Source organism: Mauremys reevesii, linkage group 16 (assembly GCF_016161935.1).
Source record: "Mauremys reevesii isolate NIE-2019 linkage group 16, ASM1616193v1, whole genome shotgun sequence".
Lineage (NCBI taxonomy): Eukaryota > Metazoa > Chordata > Testudines > Geoemydidae > Mauremys > Mauremys reevesii.
Window position 1 is genome coordinate 4,467,541 of NC_052638.1, and position 19,980 is coordinate 4,487,520.

A 19,980-nucleotide genomic window follows, 5' to 3' on the forward strand; every position below is an offset into this window, starting at 1 on the left:
CGGCGCTTGGGGTGTAAATGTTTTACACCCCCCGAGTGCCATAGCTGGGTCGATCTAAATGCTATGTAGACCAGGGCTCAGTCCTTAAACGACTGGTGCAGCCTTTTCCTGCAGCTGGGATGTTGGTGGCTCAGTGCAGAATTCTCGCTTGCCCCGGGGGCGGCCAGCGTTTGATTCCTGGCCAGTGCAGGAGCAGCCTTTTGAAATGTATGCCAGTCTATGTGGAGGGGCATGGGACTGCAGTGGGAAATGCACAGCCCCAGACGGCTCTTCCTCAGCTGAGGTTTTCAACCAGCTTTGCTGTGTCAGTTGCTGGTTGACAGGCTGCCAGCCATTGGTAACCATGGGAGAGCAGGTGCTGCTCTCTCCCTCCATCAGGGTGCTGGTTTGGGCACTGCAGAATCTGCTCTCCAGGGACTCTGAGCTGATCAGGAGCAGCATGAACAGCGTTCAGATCACCAGCTCCTTGTACAGAGTCACATCTGGCCAGGGTGGGGAAGGCTCTAACTTGGAGCTGGATTTCATGATGTACCAGTATCTCACAGCCTAAGGAAGTGTATTACCAGGGTACAGAGTCCAGGCTCAGCTAGGTGGGTTTAGAAGTGGGGGGGAGGGTAGGATGCTGGAACATAGATTGGAAGGGGTGTAGGGAGGAAAATGTTTCCCCTTCACTGCCTATTATTTAATGGCTTAAAAACCAATGTGATATGTGCTGCGTTAAGAGCCCTGCAGCCAAAGGCCTTGTTCACCCCCAGACTGGCTACAGTATGAACTTTCCCATCATGCCTGTTTCCTGACAGAAAAGGGACCAATTCTGGGGCTGAGGCAGTCAGCCTGCGTGGCATTCAGGCCTTCCCTTGCCTGTCCGTGGAGGAACTGGTCAGTGGTGGACAGGGTGGTGTGGTTTGGGACAGGACGCTCTGCCCTGCCCCATTACTAATTGGACTAAGACCCAACATGTCCGTTCTCAGGTGTACCACTCAGTCACTCGATGGGGAAATGCCCAGATCATCTAGTTCAGTTCCATGAACTTAATTTTGGGGCAAGGTTGGGGCATTTCTTCCTCTGAAGTTAGGAAACCAGTTTGCAAGCCTTGATAGTGGTGGCTGGGTTGCGTTTCTGTAAGGGCTGAAAGGGGATGGAGGCTGGGCTGAGGTGGGTGAGTAACACCTAAATGCTAGGTGGACTTGGAGAGCTATAGCTCAAGCTTGTGCTAGTGAAAATATCCTCTTGGTCCCCTTCCTTCAGCAGAGGGCACCGGGACCAAGGGAGAGCTCCTGTCTAACATGGGCCCATACACTGTGTAAAGTGCCTGCTGCAGTGTGGTGATGGACCTGGGGCTGAGCGCTTCCAATAGCTAGTGTAGACAGGGCTTGAATACCTGAGTTTGGGTAAAGAGCAGCTACTGGGCAATGGGTTTTTGTTGGTTGCTTGAATGACCACATTGTACAAATCTAATGCAGTGAACGGGGCGGGTGGACAAACTGTGCCTGGCGTGTGTTGTATCAGGCCGGGCTTTAAGTGAGTCTCTTTCTCTGTGTTGCTCTAGTCGCACACCCTAGAGCGCATCACCGAGGACGAGCATGAACTTCAAACACCTGCTCCATCATTTTATGCCTAATGCACCTGTGTGTGAGAGAGGCAGCGCTGTATGCGTAGAGCAGGAGAGCCAGGACTCTGAGTTCTCTTCCTGACTGATGTGCTGCCTGGTTCAGGACTGAGCGGCTCTGCGCTTCAGTTTCCCCATCTGTAAAACGGGGACAAGGGTGCCCGCCTGCAACGTGAATTTGTTCATGTTTGCCAGGTGCTTTGGGCTCCCCAAGCAGAGCGGCTGGGGCTGGGCAGAGCGCTGGCAGTGGGATTGCCCGGTGACGAGGGCAGCGGGGGCTGGCAGGGCAGTGCCCTGCTGCTGATCAGATGTTTGCAGCATCCCCGGTCTCCTGCCTCTCTCCCGAGAGGGACTAATAGACCTGCCACCAAATTGCCACTGAAGAGCCGATGTGCTGCCCCTCTCCATTGGCCGCCCCAAGCAGCTGCTTGCTGGGCTGGTGCCTGGAGCTGGCCCTGCCTGCGGGCCGGGCACCCCCCCCGCTCGGCCGGAGCCGGGTTCGAGTCACCCCGCGGGCCCCGCCGCTCGGCCGGAGCCGGGTTCGAGTCACCCCGCGGGCCCCGCCGCTCGGCCGGAGCCGGGTTCGAGTCACCCCGCGGCTGGGCGCGGCGGGTCCCAGCGGCGCGGGCGCGGGCGCGGGGCGGGGCCGCTATGGAACGAACGGGCGGCTGGAACGTGCCACTACGGAACGCGGGGGCGGGTCTCAGCGAGGGGAGCCGGAGCGAACCAGCCCAATAGCCGCGGCCACGTGGGCGGGGCCAAGCTCCGCGGCGAGCAGGGGGCGGGACGGGGGCGGGGTCTCGCTGTCATGTGCCCGAGCTAACATGGCTGCCGCCCTGTAGTGCCGCGCCCGCGAGCCGCAGCCTGCCCCGAGGAACGCGCGAGACCCGCGCGGGGCCCTGTGCCGCCGCCGCCTCCCCCCCCGCCCCCGGCGCGGGGCTGTGGCCGGGCCGGGCCGGGCCCGGCGGGACCATGAACCCGGAGAAGGATTTCTCGCCCCTGGCGCCCAGCGTGGTGCGGGCCCTGAACGACAAACTCTACGAGAAGCGGAAGGTGGCGGCGCTGGAGATCGAGAAGTGAGCGCCGGGGGGCCGGGGCCGGAGCTCGGGGTCCAGCCTGGGGCAGAGCAGCGCTAGGCACGGGGGGGGGCTGTATCCTTCGGGGCGGCCCAGCGGGGGCGAGGGGTTCACACCAGGAGTGAGGGGTTCACACGAGCTGGCGCTCCAGGGGCCGGTGTCCCCGAAGTCCGGGGCAGTTTGCCAGGCAGCGGTCTCAGACTTCATTGCACCTCAGCCCCCTTTCGGCAACACACGTTATTCCGTGTCCCCAGGAGCCAGGGGGCGAGACGAACCCCCAGTGCTTGGGATGGAGGGGCCAAGCCCGAGGGCCTCAGTCCTGGGGTGTGTGTAACCCGAGCCCTGCCACCCTGGGCTGAAGGTGAAGCCCCAGGCCCTAGCAAGTCTAGCACCCGCCCTGGCAAACCCATTAAAACTGTGTTGTGATCCACTTTGGGGTCGTGACCCACAGTTTGAGTTAAAGGACAGAGCTGTGTAAAACCCGATCCAGAATTTCCTTTCTCTTTCATAACAGCACAGTATGTTCAGTATCCCTCTGAAATTGTGGTTCTAAACACAAAAGCATTTCCAGTGTGGGAGCTTGACACAAAGCAAACAGTGATACTCAAGTTTCACTGTCAGAACATGGGTGGAGTGCTCAAAGCAGAGTATTAGCTGTGAAAAATCAGTTACATTATTACATAATTGGAGATTCAAAACAATAAAATCTCATGTGATGCAATAAAGAAATTATTGCTCTGTTTGTTGTTAAATTGTTCATCAGTGTAAGGTGCTGTGCAGCGGAAACCAGAGGACATTTTTGCTTCTTGCCTGGAGATGGAAACTTGTCTAGCTCTCTAAGTATTGATGTGTTCCTTTTCCATGGAGCACATTTGACAGGGATTTAAACTTTAGGGTATTGGGGTGTGTGTTACAGACATTTCTTACTGGTTTTTGGCTGAGATCTTATAGGATGGTAAAATGTTACGTGCAGATGGTTACTTTGGTTCTAATTTTGTCCGGTCTTCTTTCCTTCTCTGCCCACTCTACTTACTCCAGCATAAGCTTTCTTAGTGCTCTCACATTTGCCTTCACTCCCCACCCCAAAGGCAGCATCATACCCTTTTCACTCACTTTCTCAATCCTTCCAAGCAGTCGCAATGTGTGTGGGATTTGATATCCCAGGCCTAGGTAATAATCTTCCAAAGACTTCTTTACAGTCGCATGCTTTGTAAGATATGGTCAGTGGTGAACTGCGGCTCTGAAGCCTGCGTACTACAGAGGCAGCCAATGCGGGCTGTGCTGAGCGTTGGTCCATAGCAAGTGTCTAGCAGCAACACTGAAGAGAGCTCAGAAACCACTTTAAGGGTGTTGTCAGAACCTAGCATGTTTAAGGACAGAAGGAAGCTCAAAGCTGTGTTTTACTCCTGGGGGGATGCTGCACCACTGTCCTCCTGGGAGGGAGTGAGGGCTCTGGTTGGGGGTGTGGGCCCTGGGGTGGGGCCAGAAACGAGGCATTCAGGGTGTGGGAGGGGGCAGTGGGGTGTGTGTAGGAGGGCTCCAGCTTAGGCTGCAGGCTCTGAGGTGGGGCTGGGGATGAGGGGCTTGGGATACAGGAGGGTCCTCTGGGTTGGTACCAAGGATGTCGGTTGGTGGGAGGGGGATCAGGGCTGGGGCGAGGGGGGGAGAGATGAGGGCTCTGGCTGGGGGTGCAGGCTCTGGGGTGGGGCTGGGAATGAGGGTTTTGGGGTGCAGGAGGGTGCTCCAGGCTGGGATCATGGGGGGCAGGAGGGGAATCAGGGCTGGGGCAGGGGGTTGGGGTGTGGACAGGGGCTCAGGGATGCAGGCTCCAGGCAGCGCTTACCTCAAGCGGCTCTCTGAAACTGTGGCATGTCCCTTTTCCCGCTTCTACACGGGGGCGTGGCCAGGTGGCTCTGCACCCTGCCCTGTCTGCAGACACCGCCCCTGTGGCACCCTTTGCGGTTCCTGGCCAATGGGAGCTGTGGGGGCGGTGCTTGGGGTGGGGGCAGTGTGCAGAGCGGAGCCCCCTATCTGCCTCTACACACAGAAGATAGAGAGGGGCCCTGCTGCTGCTGCTTCTGGGAACCGTGTGGAGTGGTCCCCAACCCCGCTCTCCAGCAGGAGCTCGAGGGCCGGATTAAAATGGCTGGTGGGCCGGATTCAGCCCACAGCCCATACTTTGCCCACCCCTGCACCAGTAGAGCCCAGCTCACAATAGAAGACGAGATGAGGGGGAGGGAACAGGAGGGTTCCAAGCAGCTGCAGTTCCCAGTAGGCCCTGAAGGAAGGAAACTCTATGTACGCCTCCCATCAGGCTGTTTCTCCCTCTGGATCCCTGGGGGTTAGAGGGTGTAAGTGGCTGGGCTGTGGCAGTGGGGGTGGGGTGAGTTTCTGTGCTGGCGGGAATGTTACTGTCTAGTCTGGGGTGGGCAGCTGGTCTCGGGGCGGGGGGAGGGGATGTGAGTGTCTGGGCTTGAGGGGGCTGTGGGGGTAGGGAGGGGATGTGTGTGTTGGGGCTGGGGTGGGAGGGGAGGGGATAGGAGTGTCTGGGCTCGGGGCCCGCCATGGCTGAGCTGGGGGGGGTGGGGAGGAATGTGTGTCTGCGGTTTGGGGAGGGTCCCATGGCTGGGCTCTGGGAGTGTGTCTGGCCCACCGGTTGGGCTGGAGGGGGTGGGAAGGGCAGAGAAACAGGAACTGGGTTGTCACGGGGATTTCTCTCAATTCCTCTCAGCAATTAGGGAATTAAACTGGTGGTGTGATTATATACTGTTATATTGACAATAACTTTCTCAGAATTTTCCAGGATTTTTAATTTTTTGGTGCAGAATTGCCCTGGAGTAAAATCTAGATCAGTCCTCCCTGTGATAGCATTTGTACTTCACAGCATGTTTTTAATGTACAAAATCATATCTGACTCATCTCTTTAACCCCTTTGATAAGTAGCTGCGATTAGCACTGCTCTGAGTATCTTCAGTCTGCATTGATAATCTCTGACACATGTTGAATTTGAGTTGTCCTGAACTGGAGCTGAGGCAATGTCTACACTACCACTTATGTCGCTCAGGGGTGTGAAGAAGCCACACCCCTTCCTCCCAGCGACTGAGCTAAGTGTCGGCGTGGACAGCGCTATGTCAGTGGGAGAGCTCCTGCTGACAGAGCTACTGTTGCATTAATTAAGTCGACGGGAGAGCTCTCTCCCATCAGCTTACAGGAGCTAGACTAGAGTGAACAGTGCACAGTTGCATCCATGCAAGCTCTAAGCTCTCTAGTGTAGCCATACTTAAGTGTAAGGTGTTTTTTCTTTTCTTTCTTGTGCTACTTTATTCTGAATAAAGAAGGCCCTGCAAGGTTTGCAATCCTCCTCTCCACCACCCCCAAAAATATTTTGCTTGATTTTTTTCATAAGAAATTCATGTCTTTACTGCCACAAGGCACTGTCCTGAAAAGTAGTGAAACTGGCATCGCAAGTGTCGAGTAAAAGGTGAACTGAGAGGATGGGATTCCTAGACAGATTGCTTACGTCAAACTGTTTTGTCAGGAATACTTATTTAACTGACAGGAAACCTTTGGGACTCTGCTAAAGATTGAACAGCTCTGCCCCTTCAAATAAAAGCTCTCAATAAATCAGAGGGGGGGGGACCCCAAAGAAATTCCACCAGCACAGCAGGGACAGCCCAGCTAATGGCTATTAACAGGCTTGGCAGAAATCAATTTTTTTATAATTTTGAGAGAGCTGTTTATTTTTAGGCATCTTTTTCCATTTAAATTTATTTAAATTTTCATAGTTGTGGGAAATTTTGGGGGATCAGAAAGTGGGGAGGGCAGACAATAATTATTTAATGAGAGGAGACATTGAGATTCCAAAAGTTCAAGTTTTATAACCAATAAATCACAAACTTTCATAGATTCTCAGGCCAGAAGGGACCACTGTGATCACCTAGTCTGACCTTCTGTATAGCACAGGCCAGTAAATTTCTCCAAAACACACCCTAGGCATCATCTTTTAGAGAAACATCCAATCTAGGTTTAAAATGGTCAGTGATGGAGAGTCCACCATGACCCCTGCTACATTGTTCCAATGGTTAATTACTCTCAGGATTAAACGTTTACGCCTTGTTTCCAGCCTGAATTTGTCTAGCTTCAACTTCCAGCCATTGGATCGTGTTAGCTCTTTCCCTGCTAGACTGCAGAGCCCATCATTGAATATCTGTTCCTCATTTAGGTACTTTTAGGCTGTAATCAAGTCACCCAGGAGCCTTCTGTTTGCTAAGATAAATAGATCAAACTCCTTGAATCTTATCACTATAAGATTTGTTTTCTAATCCTTTAATCCTTGTGGCTCTTCACTGAACCCTCTCCAATTTAACATCCTTCTTGAGTTGTGGGCACCAGAACTGGACACCGTATTCTAGCAGCGGGCGCACCAGAGATTAAAATAACCTCTCTACTTCTAGTTGAAATTTCCCTGTTTATGTATCATAAGACTGACCATACTGGGTTAGACCAGTGATCCATCTAGCCCACTACCCTGTCGTCTGGTATTGGCCACTGTCAGAAACTTCAGAGGGAATGATGAGAGGAGGGTAATTTCGTGTGATCCATCCCCTGTCCTGCAGTCCCAGCTTCTGGATGTTTAGGGACACTGAGTGTGTGGACTTGCATCCCTGAGCGTTAAAACACAGTTTGGCCAGGGCAGTCAGGGATTCTGAGACTTCACTGGGCCCCCTTCGGCTTCAGCTCTTAGCAGCTGGGAGTGGAGCTGTACCCTCTCCCGCCTCGGCAGCGGGGCTCAGGCTGTCAGTCCTCCTGCCCCCCGGGGGGGGGAGGGGGGGCTCCGGTTGTCATTCCTCAACCACAGACAGTCCATGGGCTCCTGTGAGTTTTTGTTTATTGCCTGCAACCTGTCCGTGACTATTAATAAAAATTACCGTGACAAAAACTTAAGCTTACTGATCATGTTGGCTAATAGCCATTGATGGACCCATGTTCCATGAACTCCAAGAAGTTCTCAAGCAATATTTTTCTTAGTTTGCCTATCGGTAAACTTTTGTTGTTGTTGTTGGAATATTTTTTTTGTCGGTTTGTGCATGTACCATGAGATCAATTTCAGAGTAGCAGCCGTGTTAGTCTGTATCCGCAAAAAAAACAGGAGTACTTGTGGCACCTTAAAGACTAACAAATTTATTTAAGCATGAGCTTTCGTGAGCTACAGCATCGATGTTTATCAAAATTTATCAATAAAAATCAAATCCTTCCAAGCCTGGCTACGAACAAGCTGTGGGATCAAGGGTCTAATGCACTGAGAGAAGCATGAAAAAGTGGGTGTCAGGAATGTAGGCCATGGAAAATGATGCTCGGTAATGCTACCACGCCCCCTGCTTGTTACATCAACATGACACTGATCCTTCTAAGCAGCTGACTTGGTTAGTGAAAGCAACTCCCCTAGTGTCTCAAATAGGAAATGCAGACTTCATGCTGGGCGTAGGCTACAAACATGAAGCTTGTGTCTGAAAGCAGTCTTTTCCCCAAGGCCATGTCTGTTGAGTGGCTGAGAAATCTTTATGGTCCTCTTTTGAGAGGATGGATTGCACATTTTGTTTAGGCTCAGTGAAAATCTTCATTGCTTATGGTAGCTCTCTGACTGCAGCCAAACTCCAGACCCTGTCCTATAGTTCTGCTTTTCCGCTGTCTACTGAATATCCCCTAAGAGAATTGCTTATTGAAGGTAATCTATGACAAGATACTGGGAGCTAATGCTGCCAGCTTCTTGTTTACAATGTCACCTGAAAGCGAGAACAGGTGTTCGCATGGCACTGTTGTAGCCAGCATCGCAAGATATTTATGTGCCAGATGCGTTAAATATTCATGCCGGATGCATTAAAGTTTCATATGTCCCTTCATGCTTCAACCACGATTCCAAAGGACATGCATACATGCTAATGAGGGGTTCTACTCGATAATGATCCAAAGCAGTGGGGACCGACGCATGTTTACTTTCATCATCTGAGTCAGATGCCACCAGCAGAAGGCTGATTTTCTGTTTTGGTGGTTCTGGTTCTGTGGTTCCACATTGGTGTGTTGCTCTTTAAGACTTCTGACAGCATGCTCCACACCTCATCCCTCTCAGATTTTGGACAACACTTCAGATTCTTAAACCTGGGGACGAGTGGTGTAGGTATCTTTAGAAATCTCACATTGGTACCTTCTTTGCGTTTTGTCAGATCTGCAGTGAAAGTGTTCTTAAAATGACCAACATATGCTGGGTCATCATCTGAGACTGCTATAACATGAAATATATGGCAGAATGCGGGTAAAACAGAGCAGGAGACATACTATTCTCCTCCCAAGGAGTACAGTCACAAATTTAATTAACACGTTATTTTTTTTAATGAACATCATCAGCATGGAAGCATGTCCTCTGGAATGGTGGCCGAAGCATAAAGGGGCATATGAATGTTTAGTATATCTGGCACGTAATGCTTGCAATGCTGGCTACAAAAGTGCCGTGCGAATGCCAGTTCTCATGTTCAGGTGACATTGTAAATAAGAAGCTGGCAGCATTATCTCCCAGAAATGTAAACAAACTTACTTGTCTGTGATTGGCTGAACCAGAAGTTGGACTGAGTGGACTTTTAGGCTCTAAAGTTTTACATTGTTTTGTTTTTGAGAGCAGTTACGTAACAGAGTGAAACTTAGAAATGTAGATTTTTTTTCACAATAAAGAGATTGCATTATGGTACTTGTATGAGATTAATTGAAAAATACTCTTTTGTTTTATCATTTTTACAGTGCAAATATTTGTAATAAAAAAATATAAAGTGAGCACTGTCCACTTTATATTCTGTGTTGTATTTGAAATCAATATATTTGAAAAGTAGAAAAACACCCAAAATATTTAAATAAATGGTATTCTGTTATTAACAGTGCGATTAATTGTGAAGCTTTAAATTCATCCAAAATACACTAGCCAGAAGCTGGTCCCTAATCTGGAACCCTCAGGCATGGTTGGGAGACACCTGTCTGGTGGGTATTCCAGCAAGGCAGAGGTTGTTGTGTTGATATCACACTTGTGTTGCTGCTGATGGGTTGCTTGTCCACCTCTTTCATCTCGCTCTCTGGCTAGTAGATTTAGTGCGGTGGTCAGTACAGTAGAACCTCAGTTACGAACACCTCAGAAATGGAGATGGTTCGTGACTCTGAAATTTTCATTACTCTGAAGAAAACATTACGGTTGTTCTTTCAAAAGTTTACAACCGAACATTGACTTACACAGCTTTGAAACTTTACTGTGTTGAAGAAAAATGCCTCTTTCCCCATTTTTAGTAGTTTACATTTAACACAGTGCTGTACTGTAGATTTGTGTTTTTTGTTGTTGTCTCTGCTGCTGCCTGCTTGGCTACTTCCAGTTCCAAATGAGGTGTGTGGTTGACTGGTCAGTTTGTAACTCTGGTGTTCATAACTCTGAGGTTCTCTTGTAGTTGTCAAACTCGTCTAGCTCTGGATAAGGGAAAACACACTTTGGGCTTGTCTACGTGGGGAAACCCAGGAAAGTTAAGGGAAATTAAGTAGAATTGTGAAGTTAGTGTGTATGAAGCCCTTGTGTGGATGCTCTCATTCAGGAGTAAAGTGACTTTCTTTCAAAGGGGGTTAAGGCCTGATCTACACCTAAAATGTTGAGGTTCTACTAGCTGTGTCACTCAGAGGTGTGAAAAATTCACAGCTCTCAGAGGTGTAGTTAAGCCCTGATGTAGATACCAGTAGGTCAAAGGGAGAATTCTTCTTTTGGCCTAGAGGGGATGGATTGACTACAGCAGCAGAGAAACCCCTTCTGTTGCGGTAGTGGGTGTCTACATTACAGCACGAGAGTGGCATAGCTGCAGTGCAAACATACCTAACTTAAAACTGAGGGAGAACATCCACACAGAGTCTTAGTGCACTTAATTTATCTTAACTGTCCCAAGAGTCCCCATATAGAAAAGCTTTTAGATCTGCCCCCTGCCCCCATAAATTCTTTCTGGTTATTAAATCCAAATGGAAAAACACTTACTCTGGCTTGGTGGTCTCGTACTGCTTGAGCCACAAACAGCCCTCTCCCTCGTTAGAGATGTAGTTACTGCATTGCCCTACAGAATGGGAAGCTTTTGATTTAAAAAGGCAATTTCTAAGCGGAATTCCTTGCTTAGACCCTGTGGGAAGCTCTGCTCTTCTTTTCGTGTGAGTGTCCAGGGTGTCCCTGAATGGAAAGAGGGCAGCTGCTTTCATTGAAACCAATGCACGAGACCAGAGCTAATGTTAATCCTGCTCAAAACAAACCAAATGCATGATCCTATTAGGTGACTCTGCTCCTGGGTTCACAGAATGTTCAGCAGCATCTTACCAGGGCTTTGTGCATTCACAGAGCAGCTGCATACGGTAGCGTGTCGCTTTTGGGCTAGGGAAACAAGCACTGCTTGGTGGGATCGCATAGACCAGTGGGTACAGAACTTGCGGATGCGTAAAGCAACCTTCATGAAGCTGTGTGCTGAGCTGGCCCCCGATCTGCGGTGCAAGGACACCAGATTGAGAGTGGCCCTTCCGGTAGGGAAGCGTGCTGCAATCATTGTGTGGAAGCTGGTGAATCCAGACTGCTACCGGTCAGTCGCAAATCAACTTGGAGTAGGAAAGTCCACTGTTGGGGCGTTATTACTCCAAGCGTGCAGGGCAATAAATCGCATCCTGCTGTGGAGGACCATGGCTCTGGGAAATGTGCATAAAATAGTTGATGGCTTTGCAGAGATTGCACACACATTCCAATTTTAGCGCCAGACCACCTTGCCTCTGAATACATCAATAGGAAGGGATACTTCTCCATGGTGTTGCAGGCGCTTGTGGATCACCGGGGGCGTTTCACGGACATCAGTGCAGGCTGGTCTGGAAAGGTGCATGACTCATGCATCTTCAGGAACAGTGGCCTGTACAGAAAGCTGCCGGCAGGGACTTTCTTTCCAGACCGGGGGATGTGGAAATGCCCATAGTAATCGTGGGAGACCTGGCTTACCCCTTACAGCCCTGGCTCATGAAACTTTACACAGGGCACCTGGACAGCAGCAAGGAGCGTTTTAACTACAGACTGAGCAGGTGCCGCATGGTAGTCGAATGTGCCTTTGGCCATTTGAAAGCTCGCTGGAGGGTCTCAATGGCAGGCTAGACCTTACCGAGGATAATATTCCCGTGGTCGTAGCCGTGTGCTGCACTTTGCGTAATCTGTGTGACTCTAAGGGTGAAATGTTTGCTCAGGGGTGGAGCACTGAGGCTGAGCGCTTGGCTGCACAGTTTGAACAGCCAGAAGCTAGGGCTGTCAGAGGAGCCCAGAGGGCTGCTATTAACATCAGCGAGGCTTTGAGGAACCACTTGGACAAGGAGGGCAGTTACGCATGTCTGCTTTGGAGTTGCTTCCATGTTGCATCCATGTACAATTTTGGGGTCTAAGATCCATGCAACACAAGGCTTTAGGAACCTGTTCCCGAGAGTGAATTGATTGCTGTATGCTTTTGTAGAACACAGAATAAAAACGCTGTACTATTAAATACCTTAACCTTTATTTATTGTTAAAAAGGGTAAAACCTCAAGTGTGTGTAGCTCCAGCTATCGTTGTGCAAGCTGTGGGAGGGGGTGGAGTGCTGCGAAGTGAAAAGGACTGTGTGGGCATGGAGGGGGGTGGGGTAGGTAAAGAATTGTGCTTCTGCTGCAGAGGCACTTGAACTCAGATCTGCTCAGTCTGCAGCTGTCTCAGAGACTTGAGCATCTCTGTCTGATCCTCCATAACTTTTATCATCCGCTCTGTCGCTTGCCTAGCAAAAGCAGCCTTCTCTTTTCTGTCCTGCCTTTCAGCTTCCCAGCACTCTTTCCATTCCCTGATCTGTCTCTCATCGCGTTGTATAACCTTGCGGAACATGTCGTCTTTGCTGCACTAGGGGTTTTTCTTATCTGCTGCAACTGGTCCATGGGGGTGCGTGGTGTGTTCTTCAAAGTCTGTGCTGAACAGAAGAGGGCTTGTTACATTCCGGCAAACGATTGAAACGTTTTAGTAAAAAGGGCATTTTGCTAGTAGAAATCACTTTCTCTCTGAGACTCTAGGCGGGCACACAGCTCTGTGAGCACCCCAGTCATGGTGAGTTTTGGGAGTAGGGGGAAGGTGGTTGTGCGTACGGACAAAAAGGTCTTGGCTTGCAGGGCACCTTAGCAGGCATCTCATTCTAAAATTATCCCACACTTTTTCACAGGCCAACCTGCTGGCTGACATCTCGCTACTGAGGGTGACCAGAGAAACCAGGGCTCAGCTGCTAAATGCTTGCAGCTTTCAACCCGGTCTATATGCAGCTCAGCTATGTGCCGCTTTGGTCCCAGCTGCAGTGGTTGCTAAACGGCATGGGACAGTTTCCTACAATGGGGGAACTAACAAGGCTGCAATCCCTTGGAATCTGCAGCAGAGGATTAACAAGTACCTCTTGGAAACTTTCGAGAGCCTCTCTCTGGAGGATTCCCTGCAGGTCTCGATGTCCATTGACGCCCTGCTTGCCCGTGCAGATTAGCTACACAGGACAATGTCCAGCTCACAGAAAACACTACCTGCCTCCCACTTTTCGATTCCCTACACAAGTCTCAGCTCCCAGTGTCACATCTGCTTCCTGCTCCCAATTGAGCAATTTTGGAGTGGAGAAAAGTTCCTGGCTGCCTGCCCCACCGGGCGACCCTGCTGGGAGCTCCACATCCTCTTCTAGCTCCACTTCTTCATCCACAATTTCAGCCTCCAGGTTAACCCCTCTTTCTGCTGTATGCAAAGTATCCACGGGGCAATCGGCGATGGAGGTGGGGTCACCACCGAGGATAGCATTCAGCTCCTTATAGAAGCGGCAGGTCTTAGGTGCACCGCCGGAGCAATGGTTTGCCTCTCGCGCCTTGTGGTATGCCTGCCTCAGCCCCTTTATCTTCGCTCTGCACTGCTGTGTGTCCCAATCTTAGCCCTTTTCTCAGAAGCCCTGAGAAATTTGCCCATGTGTCCCGATTCCTACGGGTCACTCGCAGCTGCTACTGAACAGACTCCTCTCCCCATATACTGATCAGATCCAACAGCTCAGCGGTGGTCCAAGCGGGAGCGCGTTCAGTGCAATACCCAGCCATGCTCCCCTGGGAAGCTCCTCTGGGAAGCCAGCAAGCAGGAATGAGATTTAAAAATCCCGGGGCTTGCAAGGAGGAGGGTTGGGTTGGCTGCAGGGCAGCCGAGTTCAAACCGCTGACCAGAGCGGCAGCATGGGAATTGTGGGATACTTTCTGGAAGCCAATAAAATCGGAAAAAATCCTGTGGTGTCTACACTGGCTGTTTGTCGACAGTAAAGGGAGGGGAAAAGACAAGTCTCGCAGGGGTGGATGTTTTTTGTCGCCAAATCTAGGCGGCTTTTTAAAAAAAAGTGACCTTGCAGTGTGTACTTCTTTTTGTACACTGCCAAAAGGCAGTTTTTGGCGACAAAACTTGCCAGTGTCGACAAGCCCTATTATTTCTCTCTGTCCCTGCACTCATTACTGCTCCGTCGGGCTGGCAGTGAGAGTAGCATGTGGTGTCATCCCTGTAGCCTGCACCGATGGTACTGGAGCAGGAGAGAATTCTACCACTGCATCACCAATGGTCCAACTGCTTGAACCTCTCCGTGCAGGTGCCTGAATCCTTGGCCTGGAGCCCTCTCCCAAGTCTACAGCATTATATCTATCTAGTTGCAGTGATGCAGCCCCATCAGCAGCAGTGGAGGGGGGATGAGTATGAGACCGGTTTAATGAGAGGAAGAGGTTTCCCTTCCATTGGTCTGGTGTCTATAGAATGCTGCTGCAGCCCTTTATGCAGATGTGGCATTGAGGATTTGGATGACTGTTCAGTCACGTTCCATTGGGTTTTGGGTGTCGGAACATGTTGATCTAAATCCATTGTAGTCTAGTACAGTAACTGCATAAGCACAGCTTGGTAGTGGGTTCTGAAAAGGAGGGGATGTTTTACATGAAAACTTTATTCAACTTGCTCTGAAGAGTTGAGGTTCTACTCATGGCTGTCCAGAGTGCAAGTCCTATGATCGCTTTGGTTTCAAGTGTTGTTTTCATGGCAGGAAATTGAATAATTTGCAAATAGTGCCTTAAAAAAAGGGGGGAGGCATGAGGTGTTTTTATTTGTAAAGTTTATCCATGGTACACCTTGAATACTGTGAAATTCTGGTAGCCCCATCTCAAAAAAGTTATATTAGAAACAGACAAGGTACTGAGAAGGGCAACAAAAATGATTAGGATGTGAAACAACTTCTGTATGCGGAGGGATTGAATAGTCCCAGTCTTTTTAATCTGGAAAAGAGATGAATAAGGAGGACTATGATAGTGGTCTGTAAAATCATGGCTGGTGTGGAGAAAGTGAATCATAGAATCTCAGGGTTGGAAGGGACCTCAGGAGGTCATCTAGTCCAACCCCCCTGCTCAAAGCAGGACCAAACCCAACTAAATCATCCCAGCCAGGGCTTTGTCAAGCCTGACCTTAAAAACCTCTAAGGAAGGAGACTCCACTACCTCCCTAGGTAACCCATTCCAGTTCTTCATCACCCTACTAGTGAAAAAGTTTTTCCTAATGTCCAACCTAAACCTCCCCTTCTGCAACTTGAGACATTACTCCTTGTTCTGTCATCTTCTACCACTGAGAACAGTCTAGATCCATCCTCTCTGGAACCCCCTTTCAGGTAGTTGAAAGCAGCTATCAAATCCCCCCTCATTCTTCTCTTCTGCAGACTAAACAATCCCAGTTCCCTCAGCCTCTCCTCATAAGTCATGTGCTCCAGCCCCCTAATCATTTTTGTTGCCCTCTGCTGGACTCTCTCCAATTTATCCACATCCTTCTTGTAGTGTGGGGCCCAAAACTGGACACAGTACTCCAAATGAGGCCTCACCAGTGCTGAGTAGAGGGGAATGATCACATCCCTCGATCTGCTGGAAATGCCCCTACTTATACAACCCAAAATGCCATTAGCCTTCTTGGCAACAAGGGCACACTGTTGACTCATATTCAGCTTTTCGTCCACCGTAACCCCTAGGTCCTTTTCTGCAGAACTGCTGCCCAGCCATTCAGTTCCCTAGTCTGTAGCAGTGCATGGGATTCTTCCGTCCTAAGTGCAGGACTCTGCACTTGTCCTTGTTGAACCTCATCATATTTCTTTTGGCCCAATCCTCTAATTTGTCTAGGTCCCTCTGTATCCTATCCCTACCCTCCAGTGTATCAACCACTCCTCCCAGTTTAGTGTCATCTGCAAACTTGCTAAGGGTGCAGTCCACACCATCCTCCAGATCGTTAATGAAGATATTGAATAAAACCGGCCCCAGCACCGACCCTTGGGGCACTCCACTTGATACCGGTTGCCAACTAGACATGGAACCATTGATCACTACCCGTTGAGCCCGTCCGTCTAGCCAGTTTTCTATCCACCTTACTGTCCATTCATCCAGCCCATACTTCTTTAACTTGCTGGCAAGAATACTGTGGGAGACTATATCAAAGCTTTGCTAAAGTCCAGAAATTAGCACATCCACTGCTTTCCCCTCATCCACAGAGCCAGTTATCTCATCATAGAAGGCAATTAGGTTAGTCAGGAATGACTTGCCCTTGGTGAATCCATGCTGACTGTTCCTGATCACTTTCCCCTCCTTTAAGTGGTTCAGGATTGATTCCTTGAGCACCTGTTCCATGATTTTTCCAGGGACTGAGGTGAGACTGACTGGCCTGTAGTTTCCTGGATCGATCTTCCTTCCCTTTTTTAAAGATGGGCACTACATTAGCCTTTTTCCAGTCATCCGGGACCTCCCCCGATCGCCATGATTTTTCAAAGATAATGGCCAATGGCTCTGCAATCTCATCGGCCAACTCCTTTAGCACCCTCGGATGCAGCGCATCCGGCCCCATGGACTTGTGCTCGTCCAGCTTTCCTAAATAGCCCCGAACTACTTCTTTCTCCACAGAGAGCTGGTCACCTCCTCCCCATACCGTGCTGCAGAGTGCAGCTGTCTGGGAGCTGACCTTGTCTGTGAAGACAGAGGCAAAAAAAGCATTGAGTACATTAGCTTTATCCACATCCTCCGTCACTAGGTTCCCTCCCTCATTCAGCAAGGGGCCCACACTTTCCTTGACTTTCTTAAGGAAGTGTTATTTACCCCCTTCATATAACAGAAGAACCAGCTGTCACCCAATGGTGGAGGCGCATCAGCAGCTCTACACGGCTCTCGCCCGCAGGCACCGCCCCCCCAGCTCTCATTGTCCAGGAACCGGCCAATCGGTGTGCGGGGCCGGTGCTCGGGCAGCGTGCTGAGCCCTGTGGCTCCCCGCCTAGGAGCTGGACCTGCTGCTGGCCGCTTCCAGGGCACAGTGCGGTGTTGGAACAGGTAGGGACTAGCCTGCCTCAGCCGGGCAGCACTGCTGCTGGGACTTTTAACGGCCCTGTCAGTGGTGCTGACCAGAGCCGGTGCGATCCAGTGCCTGATATTCCACAACCCCAGACTAGGTCGCGACCTGCAGTTTGAAAACCACTGGGCTAGTCAGGCCATTGGTCTGACTCGAGATGGCTGTTCTTATGTATGCACTGACTGAGACTTGAACCCTGGCCTCCTGCATGCCAGGGAAGAATTCTCCCAGTGAGCCACGTGTATTCTGAACCGTTCTTCCATAAACCCTGCCATGTCCTCTTTCCTATGGCAAAGACAATGTGTGCAGTAATGTGAGTGACAAACGCTTATTTTTCTTTCCATGAGCTCCATTGCATCACAGTTACTGCCACGCCAGCAGTACTTTTGGTACAATAGGAATTGTAAGTGAAGCTGACTGAATCTACATTTGACTCTTAAAGGACTGGGGAGGTGTTGTGCTCTAAAATGGGACTGAACCCTTCAGTTTGACCAAAACTAAATTGCTTAAAATCCCACATGAGATCTTCGCCCAGTTTAGAATCCCCCTTGAAAGTTTAATGCAAAACCGTTAAGGAGTTTGGGAGCTAGGAGGACGCTCACAGTGAGGACTTACCACACTGCAGCGCTGGCAAGGTGGTGAAAACACACTCTGCACGCTCTGCAAATGCGGGCGCTGAGCGCCAGTGTAGTCAAGCCCCGCAGCTGAGGCGCGCAGCCAGGCTGTCCGTTATTCCCCCGAGGAGGGTGGAGGGACAGCGCTGGGGGGGGCTTTCTTCCCAGCGCTGGCGCTTTGACTACACTTAGCGCTTCAAAGCGCTGCCGCGGCAGCGCTTTGAAATGCAAGTGTAGCCAAAGCCTGAGATGCATTTGAATGCTCTTCCTAATCTCTTTCTGGGTCATAACTCCCACTCTCTGTGGTTTGTAAGTGCCACACTTGTTCCTCACTTGGTTGGGAGGAGGAGGGGTCCTTTTGCTCTTGGGAAGGCTTGGGAGGTGGACGTTAACTGTAGAAAGCAGTTAATGCTTGTGTTGAGTCTTGTAGGTTTAAGGCTGCGTAGACATTGGGCATCTTTAGGGAGCCTGCCCCAGCCCAGTGCACAGGGGATTTTTGGGGTAGTTGAAGGACCAGAAGAGGGGATGAGCCACTTGTCTTTAGGGGGGGTCCCCCTGAGGAAGTGAGTTCACGCTGCTGTTTCAGGAGTCTGCCGTGGCAGAACACTTGTCTGTCTCATGAAATGATTGGACCGGTTCAAGGCAGGGTGGAGGTAAATGAGGGGGTAGGAGTGAGGAGCAGCCAGTTACTTGTTCATCTGTCCTGTTTTTACTTGCTGGCTTTCCCCGAGGGGAGTGAGTTGAGGCATTGTGGAAGCCAGGCCAAGATATTCTGTCATAAGAAGCTAAAGCTTCCTGCCCTCCCCTCTGTTCTCTGCTAGGTTGGTGCGAGAATTCGTGGCTCAGAACAACGCAGCACAGATCAAGCATGTCATCCAGATCCTGTCACAAGAGTTTGCGCTCTCGCAGCACCCTCACAGCAGGAAAGGGGGGCTCATCGGTCTGGCAGCCTGCTCCATTGCTCTCGGGAAGGTAGGGGTTCCAGTTCTTCGATTTCGCCTGCCACTGTCACATGTGAGCATCTGCTCCCTATGGTCTACAGGCTGCTGGAAAGTGCTCCCCCCGCAGTCTCCTTGATGTCAACGCCCTGCTCCGTGAGGTAGTGTTCACCCAGAGAGGGTGTGCATCCGAGCCCTGCGTTCTGCCCCGGCTGCTTGATGGAAACATTTAATTGTAATTGGCAAACTCCAGCTGCTGGGGAGAAAATGAAAAATGAACACTGGTGCTGGGCTGGGGAAGGAGGTGAACAGGCACGTGACAAGCCATGTCTAAGGAGACTGAGTTCTGTCCACCTCAGAAGAGGCAGCAGAAGTTACTCTGCTCGTTATGAGATGCTCAAGGCGAAAGCCATGAACTCCACCAAATGCTGGAGATGTGGGATCAGGTCTGGGAGCTTAGTAGACCTTTCAGCATTGCCTGGGCTTTGGAAGACACTGAAGGGAAACAATCTTTTGTGTGAATTATATGTCAATGCCACGTGCTTATGATAAAACATAGCCCTGCACCACTCACTCCCACAACGTGGTAGCTTATTGCAGCATCCGCAGGCCCTGAACATAGCTAGAACAGAGGCCAGCCCCAGTCAGAGGCTTAATCAAACCATGGTGGGCTGCACAGACATGGGTAAACCATTGCATCAATTTACACTGCATCTTTCCATTGGACTTCAGAGTAAGACTTTAGGCTACTTTTAGTAGTCACTGAAATCCTAGTGCTGTGCTATTGCACTGCCACCTTATTGTAACGGGTGCGTGCAAGGGAAAACGTAACTGGCTTCTGTTCAGATTAAGGATCTGTTCCCCTTTCCTTAGGTCCTTTACGCCGTTCTCCTCAGTGAGAGCACTGAGTAATGGCTGCAGGATCCAGCTTTGAGCTCAGTAAAACAGGGAGGTTTGTGCACGAACAACCTGATCCACAGGCTGAAGTCACAATGGGCTTTGCATCTGAGACGCACTTAGTTATGAAAAATGTCTTGACGAGGGAGGAAGGAAAAAGTAAGGCAGTCGGTTTATAGCATTTCGTTCTGCATTTCAGCGCAGAGCACCACTCTAGAGACAAGCTATCCCTGGATGAAATCACACATGGTAGCCTGCTGCAAAAGAGGCCTAGGATGTGGGCCATACCCCCAAAGCTGCAGACTTTAACTAAAAACAGCTCAGCAGGTTACCTGTCTCCAGCACCCAATGGGATCCAACCCCCAAATAAATTCATTTTACTCTGTATAAA

The 19,980-nt window shown here is 50.3% G+C and overlaps 1 protein-coding gene across 1 annotated transcript in view; it reads left to right on the plus strand.

The window, feature by feature from the left end:
* Positions 1-2,465: 2,465 nt before the first annotated feature.
* VAC14 (VAC14 component of PIKFYVE complex) overlaps positions 2,466-19,980 on the plus strand; it is a 205,545-nt gene continuing 188,030 nt past the window's right edge. Inside the window, exons 1-2 of the mRNA XM_039502852.1 lie at positions 2,466-2,685; positions 18,576-18,726. Coding sequence (XP_039358786.1) covers positions 2,582-2,685; positions 18,576-18,726 — 255 coding nt within the window. The 5' untranslated portion in view covers positions 2,466-2,581. The remainder of the gene's footprint in view (positions 2,686-18,575; positions 18,727-19,980) is intronic.